Source organism: Danaus plexippus, chromosome 8, assembly GCF_018135715.1.
Source record: "Danaus plexippus chromosome 8, MEX_DaPlex, whole genome shotgun sequence".
Classification (NCBI taxonomy): domain Eukaryota; kingdom Metazoa; phylum Arthropoda; class Insecta; order Lepidoptera; family Nymphalidae; genus Danaus; species Danaus plexippus.
The window spans coordinates 264,242-288,053 of NC_083542.1; the positions used below are offsets into that span (position 1 = coordinate 264,242).

A 23,812-nucleotide genomic window follows, 5' to 3' on the forward strand; every position below is an offset into this window, starting at 1 on the left:
GAGTTTAAACTAATGACATCGTGGTGAGCCGTAGATATCCTTATGAATGCTAAAACGTTCTGTAACTTATTTATTTCTTGCGACAACCGATCAACGTTATCGCTAACTGTGAGAATAACCTGCCCCAAATAAGTGTATTGATATAATTCCTGGTTCCCTTCTTCTAAACTTCGACTAAAGTTTGTAACTAATGCTGATAATTTATTCTGATTATCTACTATGTTATCTATGATTTTCGAATGCTGAGTTACCCAATCTTTAATCAGGCTAACGTGATTGTTAAATTCCGTTAGTAATTTATTATCATTATTTTGTAGTGATTTTATTGCGTTATTAAAATATTTCGCATCTGAGTAATCAAGGTTACCGGTTATACTTTTTACTACGGAACCGAGACCGTCAACGAGACCTCTTTTAGTACGACTAAATTCAAATGATTGAATTGGTCGAGAACGGTTTGAAGCTTTTCTTTTAAAAATTCTATATGAGGCTGATATAACGAAAGAGTTATATTATTAAGATGAGGGATTTTACTATCTTACTGGATATGAACTGCCTTTACTTTTTCTTGTAACTCTTGAAGAAAGAGTGATAGTGAGATACTATGTTACAAGGACCTAGTTTGAAAGTTGATATACCGGGACCATCATCGAGAATTTCAAGTTTTAACTCCTGTGCTAGAGCTGGATGCAGGAGTACTTTTAAGAATAAGAGGGTCCTGTAACAATTGAGCACTTTTAAGGAGTCTCTTTAGTCTAGATTTGGCGATTGGCCCGCGTTTCTTTTAAGTATATATATGTATAGAGAGATCAACCGTAACTGTATCTTGCGTGTAACGTGGCGCTGTCTTTTGACGAGAAACCAATGGATTTTTTACGAATACTTGTTGCTCTGGTGAATACTGCTTTTCAGTCTCTCTATATCTATTATGAGACTCTGTCAAAACTTTCCTATACATTAAACTATGTTCATGAATTAAATGATAAGCCTTACTCATTTTATCTCTATGTTGTACGGTATACTGTTGGAATAAATGGGCTGTCAAGTCTATGTCTAGTGGGTCACGCGGGTCAAAGTGTGCAGTAATCATGTCAATCGGTCTACATTCCGTAAAACTGTGTATTGAACTATTGTAAGCTAAAAGGGCATAATTTATTAAATTTATAACGGATTCATACTTTGATTCCAAATTAAGTATTCGTAGAAGTTTTAAAAGTGTTGAATGAAATCTTTCAATAATTCCATTTTCATTCGGAGTGTGGGCTGCTATTTTATTATGTTGAATTCTATATAGTCTTACAAATTTAGCAAATACTTGATTTGTGAATTCAGGACCGTTGTTTGTCACTAAAATATAAGGTATACCGTGATGAGTACAGAATTTGAATAAAGCTTGAGTATACTTATTGCTGTTCCGTCTTTTAGGTAATACACTTGCGCGTATTTCGAAAATGCATCGACGATTGTCAGAAACTTTTCGCTCTGTATGGTTAATAAGTCCAAATGAACAGTTTCGAAAGGCTGACATGGTGGAGGGACAATACAGAATTGTTGTCTTATAGGACTACGGTCATATTTGGCCTGACCACTAACATTACATTCATTAATAATCTTAGTTATCTGTTTTTTCATTTTTGGCCAGTAATACTTATGAGATAAAGCTAGATAGCATTAATACCTCGGTGATTGGTCTTACCGACATGAACTAAATGCCATTTAGTTTTACCGGAATCATCTGCCTTTTTAGGAACTACCCAAACAGGAGAGCTCCTCGCGGAGTCGGAAGACCGAATTATATTCTGTTCAAGCATTTATTTAATTTGTTCTCTTATCTCTTGTTTGTGAATATATGGATACCTATAACTTTTAGCATGAATGGGGACTACATCAGCCGTTTTAATTTTATGTTTGATTTTATTCGTGAACGTTAAGGGTTCTCCCTCAAGATAAAATACTTCTGAATAACGTGCACATATTTTTTTTAAATTAGCTAGCACTTCTGGGTTTAAATGATCGGTGCGAAGACGCGATAGAACTTCTTCAGTTCGATTAGAAAGTGGTGTTAAATACTTATTTTCGATGTTGAATATTTCGACTATAACGGGAGGATTCATTGAAAAAATTACATCATTATTTGAAATTTGTACCCAGCCTCGATTGTTCTGTACGTTAGTGAAACAATCAGAAATTAAACAGTTACTAATAATCTGGTTAGGAACAAATACATCCCCGTCCTTTGAATTACTTGGCAATTTTACTAATTTAGATGTCCGAGCTGGTATTATTTCTTCGTAAAGATTAGCATTTCGAGAATCATACATAACGATTGGTATTTCCGTCTTTCTAGTAATTAACTTTTTATTTTTGAGATCAATTTTAGAATCCCATAAGTCTAGCAAGTCAAAACCAATAATACCATCGAAATAATTATGAAAACCATGAATGAAAAATGTTATGTCGGCGTTTTCTTTAAATTCTGAAAAACTAGGTAAAGTTATAGAATAATCAGGCTTATAAACGTTGTGAGTATTGTCAACTTCAAATGGGGCATTATTAAGAGTTATGTGAGACAAGTATTTTTCGACTGCCTGGGGCGATATAAAAGATTGATTAGCTCCCGTGTCTATGAGGAATTTTAAAGGTGGGTCCTGAATTTGTATACATCGTAATTGCCTCTGAATATTAAAATTTATTTTGTATTTTGGTTTGTCTAATATCTCGACCTTGGGAAGGTTTTCATCTTTTATTTCATCAACGTGTGAGTTAGGCTCCTCTACGATTGGATACTCGCACTGTTCATCGTTTGACAAGTAATCTGTATGCTCTTGGTAAGGGTCACAGTATTGGTAGTAATCGAAATTATCATAGTCGTAATGAGGTTCGTAGTCAAATTCATAGTTATTAATTTCACGAGTTTTAAAATAATTACTCGGTGGCGGGTTGCCGTCTCTCCGCCAATTATGTCCGGTCAAAGGTAAGGGTTTGGACGCGAAGTGACTGACACCACTCATAGGACGTGTCATATTAAAATTGTTAGTGGGCTGTAAAGGTGGCTTATTTGGAACTCTAAAGATATTACTCTGCGCATTATAACTTGGAGCTGGAGCACGGAACATTCGTTGAGTGCGCGTGAGACCACGGGGTTGGTGAATTGGAGACATATTAGGCCGCCAGCCTTGATTATGTTGAGAGCTAAATTGGTGAGGACGAACTTTTTAATTTTGTTGTAAAGTATTTATGAGGGAAATAAATAACTTTTCTCATATTATACAAAAGACGACCATTTCTAATATTGCAAGTATAAGTACATCTATTCTTTGTATTACAAATCTTTGAAATTTGTTTGTAAAATAATGATTATACAGAGATATTAATGGAACCTAAACAGGGTTATGTGAAAATAAACGAAATAATCTTTCTATCGTTATATATTTATGAAAATGGCGTAGCAAAAATGAACCAACAGGAGGAGGAGGCGCTGACACGAAGTACATTCATATTATATTATAGTGATATAGGATACATGACGCCAGGCTCAACCATTTATACAAAAACCTTACTGTGATCACCACACGAAACATATAACTAACAAGATCGGCCTCGGCGGAGCGGCTGACATTCACAATACGAGGCGAGTTGGGCGAAGGTGGGCGAGGTCACATCTTGACGGCGCTGCACACGCTGCAGGACGCGTTGTTGACGCCGTCCGGGAGGCACTCTATGTGGAAGGAATGTCGGCAGTTGTACACGATGAGGTTGGAGGCGTTGGCCAGGTCCCGGATGATGATCCTGCCCTGACACACGCTGCACAGGAACTCGTCCGTCACCGAGATGCCTCTCTGCTGGTTGATGATCAGTTTCTCGTGGAGGTCGAAGTAGTTCCTCAGTGTGATGACCTTGCACGCCTCCTGCACCGACATCTGCAAGTGGTAGTCGCACATCATCTTGGCCAGGGAGTCCTTCAAGTCTTTTATCTCGCAGCCGGGCTGTATGTTCTCTATGAGCATCCTGGGGTCCACGTAGTTGCCGATCCTCTTCAGCAACAGCGACACGCACTCCGGCTTGTCGACCGTCTGCTTGATGAGATCCGTCCAGAGCTCCTTGTCGTTGTGTTCCTGACAGAAGCCTATGGCCTGGTTGATGTCGTCTAACTTTTCAATAATAATTTGCAGAGCCTCCCTCGTGTTTCCTATCCGACCCAGCAGGAAGACCATCTCCGGATAGAACTCGTTGCTCTGACAGACGTCCAAGGCCTCTTGTATGGGATAGTTGTCGCTACATTTCAGAAACGGTAGTAATTTTTCCCTGGCGTATTTGGCGTACAGCCTGACTAGCTTCCCGTGGTATCGTCCGTTGGGTTCGACTTTACTGTACGCGTCCAAGTATTTGAATAAGTACTCGTCGTGGTCGGCCAGCTGCTTCTCCACTACTTGGACGGGGACCTTGGTCTTGTCTTGTAAGAGGATGGCGATCGCCTTATCACAGTCGAGAGACATCAGTTCCAGTATCTTGTCGTATATGACGGAGTACATGTTGTGTTTGGTGATCAGTTTAAAGACGTCTTTGTGCTGCAGTCGTAAGTACGCGGTGAGTGCTTTGTCGTATTTCTTCTGGTAGCAGTAGAGGAGAGCCAGAGCTTCTAAATAAATGTTCTTCTCGACCTCCGTCGTTAAAAGATAATCTAATACTGCTTTTATGATGACTCCGGTTTTATACAGAGCGGGGTTCCATTCCTGAACTAGTCTGAGGAAACCTTGAGGGTCCTCCTTTAGGTATTCCAAAAATATGAGTTCGTAAATATGCGGACTCAGTGCTTGACCAGGGTTTCTGGGCACGTAGGGGCTTATGGCTCGCAATTGATTCATCTTAGAGAACTTAAATATTTGATTTTCCCACAACACTTTGTCATTTTTACATATTCTGGCACACAAGACCGCCGCTTCATCGAACAGGCGTTCGGCCAGCAGGTGGTCTAGATACTGCACTCCCACAGTCACTATGGAATGCTTGGATGTTTTACCGCCGTTCTCTTCCAGAACTGATATCGCCTTCTCAAATCTCTCGTGCGCCGTTAGCCAGTTGACTCTGTCGTCGATGTCGTAGGGACTCGCTATAACTATTTCCTTCGGCGACACTATGAAGAACCTATTTTCTTCAATGAGCATGTCTAAATAGTAGTCGTTACAAGAATATTCTTGAAAGCCAATAATGTTTAAACTGTCGTTGGATACTTCACAGAATTCACAATCCTTATAGTCGGCTACAGCCAGTACCGGTCTCTGGGCCTTTCCAGTTTCGGGATCACATTCCTTAGGTACCCCCAACAACACCAGCTGATCATCAAGAGGTCCCAGGCCGCTTATGAAATAATCCACTTGAAATGTATGCACTGGATCGACTAAATATTCTGTGACATCACGTGTTTGTAACTCTATGTGACTCCTTTTCCTTATGACACATATTCTGATAGTGTCCACCCAGCCAATCATGAGTGTCTTAGGGGCTGACCAGAGAAGGTTACAGCGAAAGTCTTCGATGGACCTATTGGGGTTCCGTTCCCACTGTATGAGACCCAGAGAGCATCTAGCAGAGAGGTCATACACTCTCACACCAGACTCGCTGGCCCATGCCACAAATCGCTCATGCCACGCTATTGCCTGGACATAACCTTCACACTCACACAAAACGGTACTTCGCAACCGATTCAAGAAAGTCTTCTCGTACAGGGTGAGTTTATTATCACCTGAAAAATATGTAAGGAATACTTTGATACAAACTTAAAAAGAGTTAAAACAGATATTATTAGGACCTTTGTTTAAATCAAGGTCTGAGGTTGGGCTTGCCAGTTCAATATGTTGATAGCTCTTATCTCTAATAAGCTATATTTATATCTGCATATATTAATATTTTACTTAATTAAAGCTACCAAAATGTATCAAAATGTTTGAACAATCTGATATCATTAATTAATTCTACAACATGACCTTCGGTTTCATTTGTAGACTGTATTATTAACACATTTCTGCCGTTGAGGAAACTTTATTTTAAAGATATGTAATGCCTAATCATTTGCTTTGATTTTGTATACAAAAAATATCAAATAAAAACATGGTACCGCTTGTTGCGTACATTTTTAAGCACAATAGAACATTTAATTAATATTTCTTATCAAATATGTCCATGTACCTTCAAAAATAATGAAACCAATGCTATATCTGATCTTCATCAGCCATTTCTGACAAAACACAAAGGTAACTTTATATTATCATTCAATAAACTATTAATTTATGAAACTTTTAAATTATCCCTATCAATTTTGTGTACATTTGATATTAAAGAATCTTGATTAGACTATATCCATTGAGAATAATATATACCTGTGAGGAACCTTCGTCCTGACCCAGATTTAAAATAATAAGGATCTAAGGAGACTGATTTAACAACTCTCCCTAATGTGAGATTGTGAGTATTGTCTGGTGAGTAGAGGCCGTACACCACCACTTTGCCATCGTCAGAGCAGCTAGCGATGTAGTCGCCATTTAGGTCTACAGATATTTTGTTTATAGCTATAGCATGAGCTTGCAGATCTTTCTGATTATTGTCTGGTGAGATGGGCACTGTATTTCCATCATGATCCAGTAAATGTATCACTCCCCACTGAGTTCCTAAGCAAATAAACTTGGTATGCACACAGATGCAGCTCACAGCATCTTTTAATAAGATATTTTCGACGTCATTGCCCATTCGATCATATTTCAGTTTAGGCTCCTCGTCTGGTGGCAGACTATCACAGCTCTCTAGATTTAAAGCCATTATCGCTTTTCAACAAACGGAAAGTTTTTGGTTTTATTCATGTTATTATAATGATAAAATGTACGTATTTCTCTCTAGTTGTTCGATGTTGTTACTCATTATAAAAATCAGTATTATTTTTGTTAACTTTGACGTATAGGGTTGTCATTGTAAAATCGATTTGAGAGAATAGAGAAAATAAATTTTATATTGTTATATAGTTGTTATTTTTTATTAGAAATTATTTTTTATTTTAATAGGCAGCTAAGTTAATAATTCCACGTTAAAGATATTTATATATTGAAAATTTACAAAAAAATGATGTGGTAACATTTACATTACAATTGGCGCGAAAATATAAATCAATAAAACAGGAACTTAAACAGCAGTACCTTAAAATTTTATCGATAAATGGTATTTTTGTCATTAAAATTTAAATAATTCAAATTCATTGCCATGAATTCCATGAAAAATTCTATATACGATGAATACGAGACACAATTATCTCCATTTGGACGAAAAGTTATGATATCTTTATTAAAATTTAAAGAAGGTAAATATTTCTATATTGCAAAACGTGACAAGCATTTCAACAATCATAACAGTTTATAGAAATTTTATTACATTTCTTATAATTGTACGTATTTTAGAACGCAGAAATAACTGCTATAAACCTTTTTATCCACCGCCTGTGCCACGTTATCGAAAAAGACAAGTTTTACGGTAAGTCTGATAAAGGTTTTCAGTTGATAATATTGAATGTATCCGAATATCGCCTGCTATTATTTTACACCTTTTTAATGACAAGTATAAAGATATTGTCATTTTTATACATACGTATATACAAAAAATAAGTTTTGCATCTTTTGATTCAGTGGCATGATACGTATATGTATACTAATAAATACAAATGTTATCTCATAATACGATCCTTTAAACTGAATCCAAGTTATTATTTATCAATCGATAGTCCCAATGTGAAAAATATTATTCGTTTGTAATTTCTTTGCGCTCCATATATCATATTGTAAGGAAAATATCTATTTGACATAAATATTGTCAAGGAAGCATAACATTATTAAAGCGTTATTTTTTAATATACTAAATAGTTTGTTTGATATTATACATATACATATTTTATCGTTCAGGTTCAATAACCTCAGTCCTCCAAAATCACAAAAGTCGTACAGCGACCAAGTCGAACAAATAATAAGTATTGATCACAATATTAAGAATATAGGAGATGAACGAGAATCTCAAACAGATCGCACACAACACGTGTCCACGGCCTTTGACTTATTAACACCTGACTTTAAAAGTACATTTATAACAGACGAGCTCGGTCAGGCGTCCGAGCAACAGATCTCTCAACATAATGGAACAGACGATTCCATAGACACGGAGATAGGTTCCGACCAGATGTTTGACGTAGACTTAATGTTTAAATGTGTGGATGGTAATAATAGCGATGGAAATAAATTACACGCCGACGTGTCTCATGCCGCCGACATCCAACCAGAAGCGGGTGAACACTCGAAGAGCTCTCACGGCATCCCTAAAGATACAATAAAACGTAAAAATGTTATAAATATTGAGGGCTCCGAGGAGAAAAGAAATAAAATTGACGATAATGAGAATGACAAACAAACGTACCGCAAGGAAAAGTATACGACCACTGTTAGGAATTGGCTGAAGGAGGTCCGACCGTTACGTGCTGAGGAACAAGGGCGGGTGGGGGGAGAGGGGGAGCAGAAACTCGCACAGAGGAAGAAGACCAGGGGGATGGTGCAGTCCAGGCTTCAGAACAAGGGAGGGGTCATGAGATACGGCAGGCAGGACGGACGAGAGGAGCACACACACGTGGAGGAGCAGGGAACAGCGGACCGGCTAAACAAGTCAGCCGGGAAAGTTACTAGAGAGAAAAAATCTAAGAAAAAATTCGTAGCACCAATCAAGAGCCAGGTTCCCGTTAAAGATATCAAGTATCCCCTTAAAATTTTCGAAGACGCCAGTTGTAAAGAGATCGAAGACGCGGACATCGTCAACAAGGAGATTTTCATAACTTTAATATTTAGGTAACGGCTCTGTGGGCCTCACGCACACTCATGACACTCACCAGGAGGGGTTCTCACACGCTGGTCGTCTTGCGTCAAACTCATGTCCTTCGTATTGTTTCCGGTAGCAACGGCTCGTGTCAGCTTAGCGGCCGCCGCACGGACGCGGCTTGCTGCGGGGAAGGCCTTATGATGTGTTTGGATGAAACATTTTATTATTTCAAAGGCTCCAGCGCCGTCACGTGAGTACGCCGCCGACGTTAGGGGAACGCTTTTCGGAAGGTGTTATTTACCTCATATAATCGTAGGGACGTATTGGGAAAAACGATGTCCTCCAACCAATTAATATGCTATGACGCCAAAGCAATTATTAAATATCTATTTAGTTTTGGGAGAGACGTTCAACAGTTTCAGTTTTTGGATGTCAAGGTAAGCAAAACATATATTTAAATAGTATATTTAAGTCAAGTAGTGTCTCAGTAGAGGAGCTCTAGGTCGCCGGACGCCTGGTGAGTCCGGGACAGTGTCCCGAGACCTTTTCCGATTTGTGTGAGCAAGTGTCCGCGATTCCCCGCTACACCCTCGCCACCGAGTGTCCCCTTCAGAGAGCAGCCTGGCACGTGACGCTGATGAAGGCGGCGTGGGAGACTCTGAAGGCTACCATGACAAACGACGGGCTATATGAACTTTTTGTTGGCACTGAGATGAAGGTCTTACCGATCTTAGCAGGTGATGTACATTTGATGGCTTGTCAGGTAGAGTCTTAAATATGTATATCCAAAGCACTGGTCTGCATGTAGACATGGAGCAGAGAGGCGTGTGCGTGGATGTGGACGGACTCGAAGCTATGGGAGAGGTGGTGAAGACACGCATGAAGGAAGTGGAGGAGGAGTGTTACCGAGCGGCCGGGAAGCACTTCCAGATTAACTCCGCGCCGCAGCTCCGAGCGATACTGTACGGAGACTTGAAACTAGACCAGAAATGTAATATTACAGTACGGAAAACGACTGCCAAGGGAGACAAGTCCACCTCCGAGGACGTGGTGGGTCAACAGCACACTTGAATGTACACTATCCGATTGTTTGTCCTGGAATTAATATCAGTTCAAAGGAACATCTCCTAGGCCTCGTTTCATTAACATAAACGTACGTGTTTCTGTCGTTAGCTGCGGTCCCTGATGAAGGTTCATCCCCTGCCGGGTCTGATCCTGGAGTACCGTCACCTCCACAAGGCGCACTCCACCTTCATCACCGGCATCGCTCATCACGTCGTGAACGGTGTCGTCAAACCCACTTGGTAGCCGAGACTTACTATCTGTGACACTCCTCTCCTCGCTCGGTAATCCTGATGACTCATAGTATCCTGTGTCGATGTTAAGGGACCAAACGGCGGCGGTGACGGGTCGCATCTCTTCCAGCAACCCGAACCTGCAGGCCATTCCTAAGACATTTAACCTGGTCCTGTTTCCGCGGGACGGCGCCGGTAGATATTGAGTCATGTACATCAGTCACATGTCTATATCGTCACCCAGACCTGGGTCACTCTCCCCACTCTCCCCACAGATCCAGTGCCGCTGAGGTTCCGGTCGGTGTACCGGGGCCGAGCGGGCTGGCGGCTGGTGGCGGCGGACTTCAAGCAGGTGGAGTGCCGCGTGCTGGCTCACGCCGCTCGGGATGAGCACCTGGAGCAGGCGCTTAGGAGCGACGACCTGTTCACCGACCTCGCCGCCCGCTGGTCAGACGCATACAGCTCGCTCTCACCACAGTGTCTCGGAGAGTCGTAACAGGTGTGACGCTCGTCCCGTGCGCAGGTTGGAGAAGCCAGGGCGCGAGGTGAGCGGCAGGGACCGGGAGCGCACCAAGCGGCTGGTGTACGCCGGCCTGTACGGGGCCGGCGCGCGCACGCTGGCAGACATACTGCAACTGCCACAAGGACAGCTGGAGGAGGTCATACACAGCTTTGACAGTACGGACACGAAACATTCCCCAGAGAAGGACCAAATAATTTATTTCAATCTTATACATTATCATTTTCCTCAAAATTCCTCACGATGTCAATACGTACAATTAAACAAAATATGACTGAATGATTCCGAAACCCGGTCCTTCCTTCTTCTGTCGTCAGGGACGTTTCCATCTCTGAAGCGTTTCTGTGAGGGGGTGTGGTCCGAGTGCTCGCGGGACGGAGGCCGAGTGTCGACGGTCGGCCGGCGGACTCGAACCTTCCCCAACATATCCAGCGACGACGCTGCGATGAGGGCGCAGGCCCGGCGGCAGGCGGTTAATTTTATTATTCAAGGTGGGGACTCGCTCTCACGCTCCCCCACCGCGCTGACCTCGACCCTCACCCCCCTCTCGGCGCAGGCTCGGCGGCGGAGCTGTGTAAGCGCGCCATGTGTGAGTGCGTGGCTGGTCTGCGGCGGGCCGGGGTCGCGGGCCGCCTGCTGCTGGCCGTGCACGACGAGCTGGTGTGGGAGGTGGCCGCGGACGAGGTGCCCCGCGCGGCCGGTCAGTCACGCTCACACTGTGTGAACCACGCATTCACAAGTCACGCCATCTTTTGTCGACGTCCGCAGCTCGGGGAAGTTAACCTTTTTATCATTGGCACAGTCTTCATTGAAAATTAAATATAATTTTAACATGTTTTTTAGTGTATAAATAATAAACAATAAACGGATTTACAAAAATAACATTCTAACCCTTAAAATACAACTTGAGAATATTTAAAAATTATCCTTTTTTTTATAAATAAGAATACTGTCCGTGTGTTTACAATAAGTCAGTGATGTATGCGATATAGATATAATCAAGTGGTCGATGGAGAGCTGCGGCCGGCAGCTGGGTCTGCAGGTCCCCCTGCCGGTCGCCCTGTACACGGGGCACAGCTGGGGGGACCTGGAGGAATACACAAGCGGGGTGGCGTCGGTGTTGACATTTACTACGGAGGCAATAAAAACAAACAAATAATTGCTTATCATTTATTTCTCGCGGAAACACGTGTACACGCACGAGGTGTCTCGACGGTATGGAGTGTACACATCCAAACTACAGACGCCGCGTAAACAGTTTCACATCCGTTAATCTCCACAAGTTATAGCATTAACGTAGGTTATTGAATAAAATACGAGAAACGATCCGTATGTAGTGGCACTGTAAACGTGTAGTAAGCATACAGTAACCCAGTGGCGTGCACTCCATAGATGAAAATAAGCACCTCATACCCTACCCATATAACAACTAAACCTATATTGTTTAATTCTTATTTACATACATTACGAAATACAAATGTTTACAGACATTTAAAATGACATTTGATTCACGATTTGCTTAAAGTGCCATCTATCAATGTAAAAACGAAACATTTTCGATCGGCCGCTGCTAACTGCTAGCGCGGCTATGCTGCCACAGCGGCGCTAGGCACAACCACTCGGTGCTTATTTTCCATACATAAATACTCAAGGACGATCTATTAATCTCGTGTGTATGCAGAAATGTTTGCATGTGTGTGTGGAAAAACCTATGCATGAGTTGTATTCGTGAGGCATTGCATATTTTATTGTTTAAAATCTCAAAGAAAGTCCGTTAATTGTCAAATGAAACGGGACTCTCTGATTGGTCGGAAAACTGTTCATATATTTTTTTCACCATTTTATTATTATTGAATATTGTCTTTTGTCTTTCTAAGCGCAAGTGAATAAGTTTTAATTAGCTAATTAGTAAATAGTGAATTAATTTATTAACGAATGATGGAAAGTTATAGCTGTGAGCTTTGTGCTGGTGATGTGTTTATCGAAATTAATTACGATTAGATTTTCAATATTGTCGTTTGATAATAAAACTAAAATAATTACAAAGGGAAGGTGTGTGACCAGTTGAGATGGAACTAAAACAAAGGTAATGTTATTCTTTTTAATAAAAAGTATTATGATTGTTTTAATAAGCTAGCAGGTTGTGTACACACAAATATATTATTTGTCTGTTGTTTTTAAATAATAATAATAATAAGAATGTTTGGATCTCCACTGGATATTCCGATTTTAATAACTTTTTAAAACGGTGATGAACAGATCTTAATCGTTTAAAGGTTCTCTCGTGGCTCAGAGGCGGTTGAGAGATTCATTACATTCATTTATACATTATGCGCGAATATTATCAATGTTTAAATGAAACTAATATTTTCGGATTACATTCTCCCGACATTCCGATTACTCAGCAGCAACCGTGATCACTGCAGATATCTCGTCTGCATAACAATTATAAATTACGCGTAGCAATCCGAAAATATTAGTTTCATTTAAATGAATACTTGCGAAAGACCTTATTATTATCAATGTTTTAGAAAAGGAAATGATAAAAATTAGTATATTTTTTCCAAACATATTTTGCTCACCTACCCCAAATCTCTGTGCACGCCACTGCAGTAACCTTACAGCAAGTGTTCCTATCAAACTACACACCGACAGTTTCCAGTTTATCGTTGATGTCCATCCGTTGACACTGACGTGGGAACATTCCTATACTGCCTATCGAGAGACGCTACAAGGACACACTACGTTTATTGTTTTATATAAATCTGGATAGTTTTGTGCGACTTATGTTGATGTCGTGTTAAAATATAATAAAACTATACAGATATTATTATGATAGGGGAATGGAAAATAATTACTAATTACATAGAGAACAAACACACAGGCCGTGACACAACAGTGGCCTATTATTAATAAGCTATAAATTTCTAAGTACCGAGTACTGGTTCATGATCACTTTATAAGTGTAAAGTGTGTTCACAAAACAGATTTTAATTTTAAATAATCTTAAAGACTAACGAGATTCAAAATCATTCATCACAATACATGTAACCGAGACAGACACTCCGGGGATACTAGAACTAAAGAATACAGTATGATGCATATGTAGAGCTACAACTCACACAACCAATGAAACTGTTTGTCACCGGTCTCCATATACACAGCTCATAGAAAACCATGTCCTCTTAAAGAAGATATCCCATGATAGATGATGATAACACATTCCCTGGAGATCATAACCTGACGCTCACCATGCTGTACAGCCTGTGGTCTCGGACGCTGGCCGTGTAGTGCGGGAGTGCTCTGACTCCATCCAAGTGTATCTTATTCTTATTATCAGACATTATTCTGTGCCGATTCTTATTCTTCTTTTCCTGTCTGTGCCGCAACATGGTGTACCTGGACTGGGTCGGTGGTAACCTGGGGATGTTGAAAACTAAATAAGTTTAACATTTGAGCTATCAAGTGTAGCAGTTTCTATATGAGATGGAGATCAGAACATGAATCAATCATTGGGAAGTAGTTACAGCAGATGTGATTCATGTGATAAGTGAATTCAGTTGAAGAACTTGTGCATACTATATTCTTGTATACTGATCGAATCAATGTCTTCCTCAAACACTAACATGTAAATAATACTCAGAGCAAGGAGACAAATGGCTAAAACTAATGATGTTTATTGACTTGGGTAGAAATGGAAGGCAGTTTTGTAACTTATTGTAAAGAAGCAAATCAGTAAAATGACCTCATCATCTCGAGGTCATACATCATAAGTCTATTTGCAAAATCATCGTCCTCTCCGCCCCAGCCTTGATATTTGTTGGAGAAGCCATTGACTTCCATATATTGCTCTGATGTTATTGCGAGCACTCCGCCCACTAGACTGCTATAGATGAGCACATATCGGAATTTGTCAATGCTAGCACTCATGTGTCTGGGTTGTTTGAGGCAGGCGTATAGGTTAGCCTCATCCAGCGGCAAGAGGTCCACATCATGCAGGATGAGACATGGGAACTTGTCTGCTATGGCCTGTTTTGCTCCTATGTTGTATAACATACCCTTGTTCCAAGGCTTATTGTCCTGCTGCTCTATTACATATATTCTGAAACATAAATATTTGTAATTTATTTCTATGCCATAGTTACTAATAGTATAAATTACTCCAGCATATTTACAAACAGATAATATACTTACTTGTAATGTATCCTTTGTTTACGTAGAAAATTGTGCATGTATGGTATAAATATGTCTAATTGGCTCTGCCGGTTTCTGTAGGTTACTAGAATGGCAACACTGTATAAAGGATTACAGACATCAGGGAAGTAGCTTCCATTCAGAATTCCAGTCGGTAAAAAGTCATCGTAATTCTTTGGTACGTCCCACACAGCCGTTGACTTGGAACTTAGGAGTAGATCTTCATACTTGCATTCTGGTTTCGATTTGTTAATTACTAATTTGGGATTTGTGACATGATAAAGGCTGCTGCCAAGATTATCGGCTGTCAGGTGATTGTAGTTGTAGGTGGTGTAGCAAGCAAAAAATTGGACGACAGCAATTAAAACTAGAGTGACGAACAGAGACGTGCTGAGCTGTAGATGCAGAAGCCTCTGACATGAGAACCATTTCGGCATTTGGGAACTATACTGTAAACGGATTTTTATTATATAAAATTCTCTCACATGCTTATTGAAGAACTGAAACAAAAGTGAATCTAGTGAATCTAGTCACACAGATGTTAAAAATCATATATATATAAATAAGTTGGATAGTTCTATCATTATTTACATGACATTTGAACATAAAGAATATACTCCTGTTTTATCAACATTTACAACGCTATTTGGCAATATATTCCAGAAATAAATCTTACGAAATACAGTGTAATTATTTATTGAAGAGAAGATATGAAGGGCTTTTGTCGTAATACAAGTGCTTACCGGAACTTGGAAATAATTCACATGAACACTATTTATCTGCTATACTTGTATATAATATTTTAATATAGAGCGTGTACATCTAACTATCAGCATGCAATTCTACATGTTGATTTATAACAATCACATCAATATTATAGTGTATAATAAATTCTACACCGTGTTTTCTTTCTACGAACTTCAAAGTCGAAGTTTTAAGCTGTCATTTTATGTCAACGTGAGAACTGAAAGTTGACATTGAATAAACTGTCCTAAAATCGATAGCTAAGTTATGTACTTTGGTATGCTTTGATAGATTGAGAATAGTTAATTTTAAATTTTTGCTGTTTAAACGAACTAAATTATTGCGGTATTCTTTATTTATATTAAGTTTCTGTAATTGGCAAAACTTAAATATTTTCGATTTTATTTACATATTGTACTCCAGTTTTTAGTGCACTCATTCATTGATTCAGGTTTTTGTAAGCAAAGTTTTTGTTTATTGTTGATTTTAAATAAAATTTCGGTTTATACATTAATATCTTATTGTAAATTTTATTGAAAAGTAAAGCTATGAGTATATTGTTTCAATTCCAAATACTAGTGAAGTACGAAAATCTAATATGTAACATTTTGCTAGACCTATTTTATATTATAAATAATAAATTTTTATCAGTGTATTCGTACTATGAAATGACCACTAACTGTGGGTATAATCTTTATCGCAATAAATAGAACACATCCTGTATTATTTTATCACAACTGGAACAATAAAAGTAAATATCAATCGGTATTATTCCATTGCGGTGTTTCTTTTTCTTCTAACATGTGTCTGAAGTTGCTCCAGAATTGTTTTAATAAAAAGCTGTGAACACATCGATGTAACATAAAAATCAGAAGTTTGTTGTAACACAAAAGATTATTATCACCCATGACCCAATTTTATAGCAAAATTGCAGTAAAACATTTATACGACATCATTCATATCACCTTATCTGTAATAAGTGCGTCGTTGTAATAGGATTCATTGAAAAGCGCACGTTTAAAAGGCCCGCCATTTTCGGACTGGTATCTTATGTCAATGTCACATAGAAATGTAAGTAAACAAACAATTTTATAATTGTAAATTACAAAATGTTACTTAGTTAAATGCGGACTGTTTGTAAGCGTGTAATATTTTTGTATATTTATTAAGCACATAAAGCAATACCTTCGTTATTATGGCGCACAAGAAAATGGGAACCCGAAACGAATTAACCTGTAGACCGCTCGATTCATTGGAAGAAATTCAGTCATTTTTACAAAATCCACCTGCGTGGAGGACTTTATGCACAGATTTAGTTCCTCACAGTGAGAGTGTAGTGAGAAACATAAAAATAAATCCGTTTTTCGGTGAAAATATACTCGAAACTCCACAAACGTTCTGTCATTATGATCCGGAAGCGCAAGAAGTCGAGCGCGAGGAACGTCGACGACTACCAAAGACACTGGTTTGCCATGATATGGCTAATGGCTACCACGACGACAGGTGAGATTAAGGATTATAATACGTTAGAAATTATAACGAAACAGAAATCATAATATATATAATTAATTATATTATTATTATCAATAATATTATTATAATGCAATAAATGTTGGCATTAAAAAAACTTAATCGTCAAAAAAGATAGAGACGGATTTGTTTATTTCTGGGGCTTGAAGTAGTTTGAATTAGCTACAATTTTCTTGATATCAATATTGATCAGAGAATATATTTTTTATTTTTGTTTTATTTTATGTATATTTTTTTAGTTTCATCGATGGCACCGGTAACTACACCGCCTATACGTTCTACAACTGGGGCGGCATCGACATATTCTGTTATTTCAGCCACCACTTCATCACCATCCCTCCCCTGGGCTGGATCAACGTCGCCCACGCGCACGGGGTTCAAATTATCGGTAATTTGAACAACCCCATTACATCACATCTATCGATATATTGTCTATGCCTTATTTTCATGTTTGTCTTTGAGAATATGTTATAGTTGTACGAAAATCCATTCAATAATTGAATGTATCACAAAAATGTTACTACAGCGAAATTACTAACTTTAAATGTTGTATTTTTAATAACACAGACCGTGTATATAGCGGCGATGTATCATTCTCATTGATGCGTGTCATCACACAGCACTGTTTTCTATGTAAATCGTATGCTTTCACTCGTCACATCAAACACTATCAATTATCGCTCATTGAAAACTTAGTTATTAATTATGTTTTTGTTATTCTGAAGTTTTTGCCAGAGGTTTGATACACGACAGCTCGATCTTGCGTTTTAAATTTGTACGTAAAAAACTATTATTCTCAATTTTTATTACTCCTGCAATCGCTAACTACTTTCATCAAATCATATGACATGAGTATGTTCTCGAGTTGTTGGTTATTGTGAAGGTACCGTTATAACGGAGTGGGCGGACGGGGTGGCGATGTGGGAGAAGCTGCTGTCGTCGGAGTCCGAGTGGCAGGACTTCGCCAGCATGCTGGTCGCCATCGCTAAGACCTTGAAGTTTGACGGATGGCTGCTAAATATAGAGAACAAGGTCACTGACCCTCCAGAACCAACACAGTAATCATAGTGATAGTGGAGCCGTCCTAGCTCGGAGATGATTTATATATATTTTTACTCCATAATCAGTCCCTTCTTTCTCTGACGACGACTTCCCGACTTTTCAGAACTGTTTTGATGATTTTTCTAAATTTTACAAAAAAAACATTTCAGATCTCAATAGTTCGTAAGTTCGTCCCTAGTCTCCTGTTCCTTCTTTTGGTCGCTAACCCCTCCCCTGTGCCGCAGGTGTCGGACCCTCGCTCGTTGGTCCAGTTCGTCCATCACCTGCACACCGCCCTCCACCAGGAGTTGCCGCACGCGGTGCTTCTGTGGTACGACAGTGTCACCGTCGACGGTCATCTCTACTGGCAGAACGCTCTCAACGAGAAGAACAGGTCTGGGATATGATCCGATGATAAAAATATTTTGCAAAGTATAACAGATAAGGCCCGTCAGTGTTGTGCTCCTGACATAACAAATATGCTAAGAACTCTACGGAATAATTATCTATTAGGGATCGTTAGCCTGAGTTTTAATAAAACTAAGCACTTTAAGGTTTATCGTTATATTTCATATTTATTTCTTTGGAAGTCCCCCTAATATTGTTAGGAAGGTCGGCTGGTCATGTAGCAGCCCGTGATCAGCGTGTTTATGATCGTAGGGCGTTCTTCGATGTTACGGACGGTCTGTTCACGAACTACTCGTGGAGCGCGGCCGACGTGTCGTCCAGCGTGCTAGAGGCCGGCGACCGCCTCACCGACCTCTACATAGGGATCGACGTCTGGGGACGGAACTTCTACGGCGGCGGGCAGTTCAACACGCAGCAGGTAGGACGCGCAGGGTCACCCGCCTCGATTACCTGCGGACTGTCATGTACATGCGACGGCATGCACATACGCACGCATTATTGTTTAGTTAATATGAACAAATTTGGAGACCGTCTCGATCTTGGCAAGTATGAGGTCAGCATACCGTGACCCTAATCCTGTCCCCAGGCGATCCAGGTGGCGTTCCATCAAGGTTGTTCGTTAGCGATATTCGCCCCGGCCTGGACGTACGAGGCCCTCACCAACGACAAGGACAACCTCAACTGGGTGACGGACGGCGAGGAGCTGGACGGCTACGACAGTTTCCTGCTCCGAGACCGCGCGCTCTGGACCAGCTTGTGGCCCTTCCTGAACACGAAGCTGCCGTGCCGGTTGCCATTCCAGACGTCCTGGTGTCGCGGCCAGGGGACGAGGAGAAGAATCTATGGAGAAGTATATGTATTTCTTTGATTATCAGGTCTCCTACTGCGGGGAGGCGTTTGTTAAACAGTTATTACGATACTGTCCCGTTTAAATAATAAATAAGACGGGTAATGTTGTTCTGTAGGGAACCGTGTTACAAAGTCCGTTCTTTTTGTGTGATCTCCCGCACGTTGTTGTATTGTATACCCGTCTGGTTGGCAGGTCATATGTCCAGTGCCTTGGTACAACCTGCGACACATGCACTATCAGCCCAACTCGACCCTCGGACCCCACGGGTACTTACTGTCGACACAGGACAACATCAATCGCCTCTCCAACTTGGGGTTGCTGAAGAACAGGGAGGGCATCCTCAGATACAGGAAGTCCTTGGAACAGAGCAAGATGGAGCTGGAGACAAACCCCGGCGACGTCGCCATGAACATAAAGGAAGACAGCTTTACGCGTCTGGACTCGGGTTCACACAGGGAGGTGGTGGTCGACAAGGATAGTGACACGAGCACGGTGAGGACTACGGTCAGGACGAAGGTGAAGAACGCACTGAGGAACCTGTTCAAGATCAGAACGAGCAGAGTCGACAAAAACGGAAGCGACCACGTGAGCCAGGCGAGCGACAGGACGGACGAGGCGGCGCGGGAGGCGGAGGAGTACCAGTCCTCGGGGAAGTCCATGGTGAGGATGTCGCTGAACCTGAGTCTGGGCCGGACCACCAAGACCAGGTACTGTCTGGGCTACGTGTCCATGGAGCGCGAGTGTTTCGAGACCTACTACGAGGACAGCTTCATAGGCGGCTCGTGTCTGATGGTGCACCCGGCAGACGACGAGTACGAGGCACAGCGCACGTCCCGGCTCTTACACTGCGACTTCCGGTGTGACGACACGCTGGTCGTGTGCGTGGTCACCAAGACCCTGGACGAGCACGACGACCAGTTCCTCAACATCAGACTGAGCGTGTCGGACTGCGGAGGCTGCGAGAAGGTGGTGCTGGTGGGGAGGAGCCTCCCCAGCGGAGGGGAGGAGCCATCCGGCACCGAGCTGGAACATGTGTTCCCCGTCAACGACGAAGACGACTTCCCCGAGCTACAGAAGTATCTGGTGCTGAACGAGCCCGGGTTCTACGTACCCGTCGTCAACCCGTACGGGTGGCAGGTCAGGTGAGTCTCGACTCGGACAGAAGACGCTATTGATGATAATTTGGTTGAGTTTATAATATTAAAGTCTAGCGTGTGGCGAGCGTCCTCCCAGTCATCCTGTCCATGAACCACTAGGTCCAAGTCATCCCGCGATGTTTATTTCTGTGCCCCTCCGTGTGTAGATATTACCGCGTCCGTGTCCCGGGATGCCGCGTGCTGGCCGTCAGCTGTCGGACGGGCCTGCCCCTGGGGCCGGTGCTGCTGGGACACCTGGGACTCTGTAGCATCAGAGATACACACGCCGACGATGTGAGCCCAGATTGCATGCGATGACGTCACGACACACATTATAATATATATGTCATGACGTCATCATCCGTCATAGCACAGGCTATACTACTATCGAAGATAATAAAAGTTACGCACAGATAGTAGAAAATATTATTTCGACCTCTGTTTTATCAGCTCGGGGTGTGTTTACGTAACGGAATCTTTGAGTTTAATTTTCGTCGGCTTCTAGAAGTCGGAATAATTTGAAACTTTGCAGACGTGCCAAGGACGGACGACAACGCTGTAATCTGATAACAGTCCAACATGATCCCCATTAGGACCGCGAGGATTAAAGAATTTTTTAATAGATCCTCTGTAGTGGAGTGAGAGAGATACAGCTAGTGCGCGGTCTGCGCGTGTCTGTAGACAAATAGCAGTTTAAAAAAAACACGCTTTTATAGCTAACCGAACTAAAAAATAGATAATAAAATTCAGTTACAAAGGAATTACAGCAGTAGAAGGTCAAACAATCGTTCATAGTTAATCACCTCAAAGTAAAATTATAATGAAATTTAAGTTATTAACAGAATAATTTAATTCAGAGTAAAAAGCGTGGGCTGCATCTGACTACACTTCACATCTCCCTCTCGTAGACAGTTGCCATACAATGATCGTAACCTTCCACCCCGAGCACAGCTACGGAAGCGTGTTTTTTAACTATCATTTATTTATTGTTTGTTCAGGCACAAACCAACGTCGCCAGCTAGCGCGCTCGGGCGACGGACTCGCGCGTACTGGTTGTATTCATACATGTTATATTACCTCGGATGTAGCGCTTTGTATACAAATAAAGTTAATTGGAAAAAAAATATCATGGCGAGAATATAAAAAGTATGTTTTGTTTTATTTGCTTCCTCCACATGCGAGATAGATGTTTATAGAAGGAAGAGCCGAGGACGGCGGCGAGTTAGCAGGAGAACGAAACGTTCACGAGTAATGTAGTGCTGAACCGGAAGCAGGCGCTGACGACGGTAAAGGAAGGAAATCCCCGCCACCAACGATACATGGCTTTATACTAGCTTACCCAAGAAAAATTATGCTAAATCTGAATATACTATGTGGCCGGGGGGTTAAAGGCCCGCCTCTCACACGCGAGGGCGCGGGTTCGAAACCTGGCAAGTAAGGATGTGATTTTTTTCCAAGTCATATGCACTTTCTAAGAGTATTTAGACACCACTGGCGGACGGTGAAGGAAAACATGCGAGGAAACCTGGTCTTATAGTTTCAAATTAAAAGATTGAAATCGCCAACCCGTCTTGAGGGAGCGTGGTGATTAATGCTCTAATCTTCTCCATGTGAGAAGAGGCCTTTGTACAGCAGTGGGCTCCGATAGGCTGATGATGATGATGATGAATATACTATGTATACCGAGCTTTACAGAGCTTCATGCAGGCACTGGATCTTATGACATTTGTAGGTATTTCATTATAATGTTAAGGTAATTTCAAATACTTGTTGTAAGGTGTCCACTCTTATGTTACTAGTAGCTATCATATTAATAGTCTGCTCCTACTGGTCCTGGAGTGAGGGACCCTAGCCTCCAGTACAGCCTTCCTTGATAACTCGGATATTTAATTCACAAAGGAATTCTTAACATTGGCTCCGTAATTAAACATAAGTGTGCTTCATGTCATGTATATTATAATAGAAAAAACATTACTAATACTTATGACCTATATCTGCGACTAAATGATTGCCGCTCGGTGTTATGACCTTTCGTGAGCTGGGTTTAAAAAAGATTCAATGATTTTTTTTGTGAATCCATGGAATGCTGAGAAATTAAGTCTGAACGTAAATTATTTTCTTCTAAACTTTTCGGAAAAAATTTTGTATTCTTTGATGTCGGATATGAAAAGTTTGGTAAGATGAACTTCCCCGCGGGTGGCTTGGTTCTGAACAAGCAAAACTTTTATTTGTCATTTATTTGATTGCTATGTATTACTTTAATATAACCTTTTCAACGCAACTGTTTCTATGATCAAAACAGATAATAATTTATGTCTGAGTTTTGTTTTCGAACTGTATTTTTTTTATTACGTTTGAATAAATAATGTCTGTACTCAAAAGTTGTAGATATTTATATTACTATGAGATTAATATGCACTGAGGCGTACGGTCTTATAGTTACCAGCTAGTAAGATAAGCTTCCAGCATTGTTAGTGTTACAAAGGCGTTTAAGGTGCTTCAGTATGTTCGTGAACACTGCAGACTCGTTGGAAGGCGGTCTATTTTCCTATTCTGCCTAGATATAAAGGGTCCCACGGCCGACGTCCTGACTGGACATTCCCTTTCGTGTTTCTGCGCGTTACTCTATGTATGGTGAACTTGTTAGCTCCTCGATTTTAAAAACCTATGGACAAAATTTTAGGAATGCGAGAGTGATTTTCTCTAATGTTTTTACCTAATTTTAACAAAGTAATTTTTCGCTGGGAGACAAATGGAATTAATAAAAACATTATAACACACTTTTGTATTTACCGAAATTCACCTACAAATCGTTGTCGACAGGTCGGTATGTTAGTACTATATTAATAGGTCGTAAAACTAACATTTCTGAGTTGCATCGTGCTGTTCTCTCTATCACATGACTTATGGAATGGAGTGTGATGCTTACGACAATTGGTTTAACAAATACACATCAGTTCAGACATTTCATTGATAATACGAGAAGACACCAAACAACTGAAAGTTAATCGTATCTGAGATGTTGGAGATGACTGATGACTGACGTTGAAACGTTTGGAAGGTCATCTAGACCCGTTGATTAACGTGGATTGTTTGGGCCGCGAGACGGCAGGTATAACAGACTAAGAAATAAAAACAATGCAAATACAATGAAACTTAACAAAGATATAATGAATGTAAATCTATAGTAAAGTCTGAATATAAATTAATACATAAAGTAAACGTAACGTATGGAGTTCATTCACCCGCGTTATAC

At 40.8% G+C, this 23,812-nt stretch overlaps 4 protein-coding genes across 8 annotated transcripts; 2 read left to right on the top strand and 2 right to left on the bottom strand.

Moving 5' to 3' along the window:
* Positions 1–3,413: 3,413 nt before the first annotated feature.
* On the bottom strand, positions 3,414–6,942 carry LOC116772710 (vacuolar protein sorting-associated protein 41 homolog). Its single transcript, XM_032664988.2, has 2 exons — positions 6,378–6,942; positions 3,414–5,743 (listed from the first exon to the last, which is right to left on the bottom strand). The coding sequence occupies exons 1-2, from the start codon at positions 6,811–6,813 to the stop codon at positions 3,657–3,659; spliced, it is 2,523 nt and encodes an 840-aa protein (XP_032520879.1). The 5' UTR covers positions 6,814–6,942; the 3' UTR covers positions 3,414–3,656.
* Positions 6,943–8,596: 1,654 nt separating this feature from the next.
* Positions 8,597–11,812, top strand: LOC116771175 (DNA polymerase nu-like). The gene is made up of 12 exons (XM_032662948.2): positions 8,597–8,867; positions 8,975–9,088; positions 9,155–9,275; positions 9,341–9,575; positions 9,647–9,888; positions 10,012–10,142; positions 10,225–10,328; positions 10,409–10,580; positions 10,657–10,811; positions 10,971–11,144; positions 11,210–11,353; positions 11,646–11,812. The coding sequence occupies exons 1-12, from the start codon at positions 8,611–8,613 to the stop codon at positions 11,810–11,812; spliced, it is 2,016 nt and encodes a 671-aa protein (XP_032518839.2). The 5' UTR covers positions 8,597–8,610.
* On the bottom strand, positions 11,810–16,917 carry LOC116771157 (beta-1,4-N-acetylgalactosaminyltransferase bre-4-like). 4 transcript variants are annotated; one of them, XM_032662935.2, is made up of 4 exons: positions 16,777–16,917; positions 14,848–15,296; positions 14,399–14,755; positions 11,810–14,073 (listed from the first exon to the last, which is right to left on the bottom strand). In XM_032662935.2, the coding sequence occupies exons 2-4, from the start codon at positions 15,282–15,284 to the stop codon at positions 13,887–13,889; spliced, it is 981 nt and encodes a 326-aa protein (XP_032518826.2). In that variant the 5' UTR covers positions 15,285–15,296; positions 16,777–16,917; the 3' UTR covers positions 11,810–13,886. The 4 variants fall into 4 exon arrangements, with proteins under 4 accessions (XP_032518826.2, XP_032518809.2, XP_032518818.2 ...); XM_032662918.2 differs by having other exon boundaries at positions 14,848–15,347; XM_032662927.2 differs by lacking the exon at positions 16,777–16,917 and adding an exon at positions 15,591–15,929.
* LOC116771133 (uncharacterized) lies at positions 16,787–21,705 on the top strand. Of its 2 annotated transcripts, XM_032662870.2 has the most exons (9): positions 16,787–17,094; positions 17,361–17,509; positions 18,005–18,153; positions 18,408–18,556; positions 18,823–18,988; positions 19,157–19,420; positions 19,613–20,562; positions 20,724–20,850; positions 21,555–21,705. In XM_032662870.2, the coding sequence occupies exons 1-9, from the start codon at positions 16,787–16,789 to the stop codon at positions 21,576–21,578; spliced, it is 2,286 nt and encodes a 761-aa protein (XP_032518761.2). In that variant the 3' UTR covers positions 21,579–21,705. The 2 variants fall into 2 exon arrangements, with proteins under 2 accessions (XP_032518761.2, XP_032518778.2); XM_032662887.2 differs by lacking the exon at positions 18,005–18,153 and having other exon boundaries at positions 16,959–17,094.
* The last annotated feature ends 2,107 nt before the right edge of the window (positions 21,706–23,812 follow it).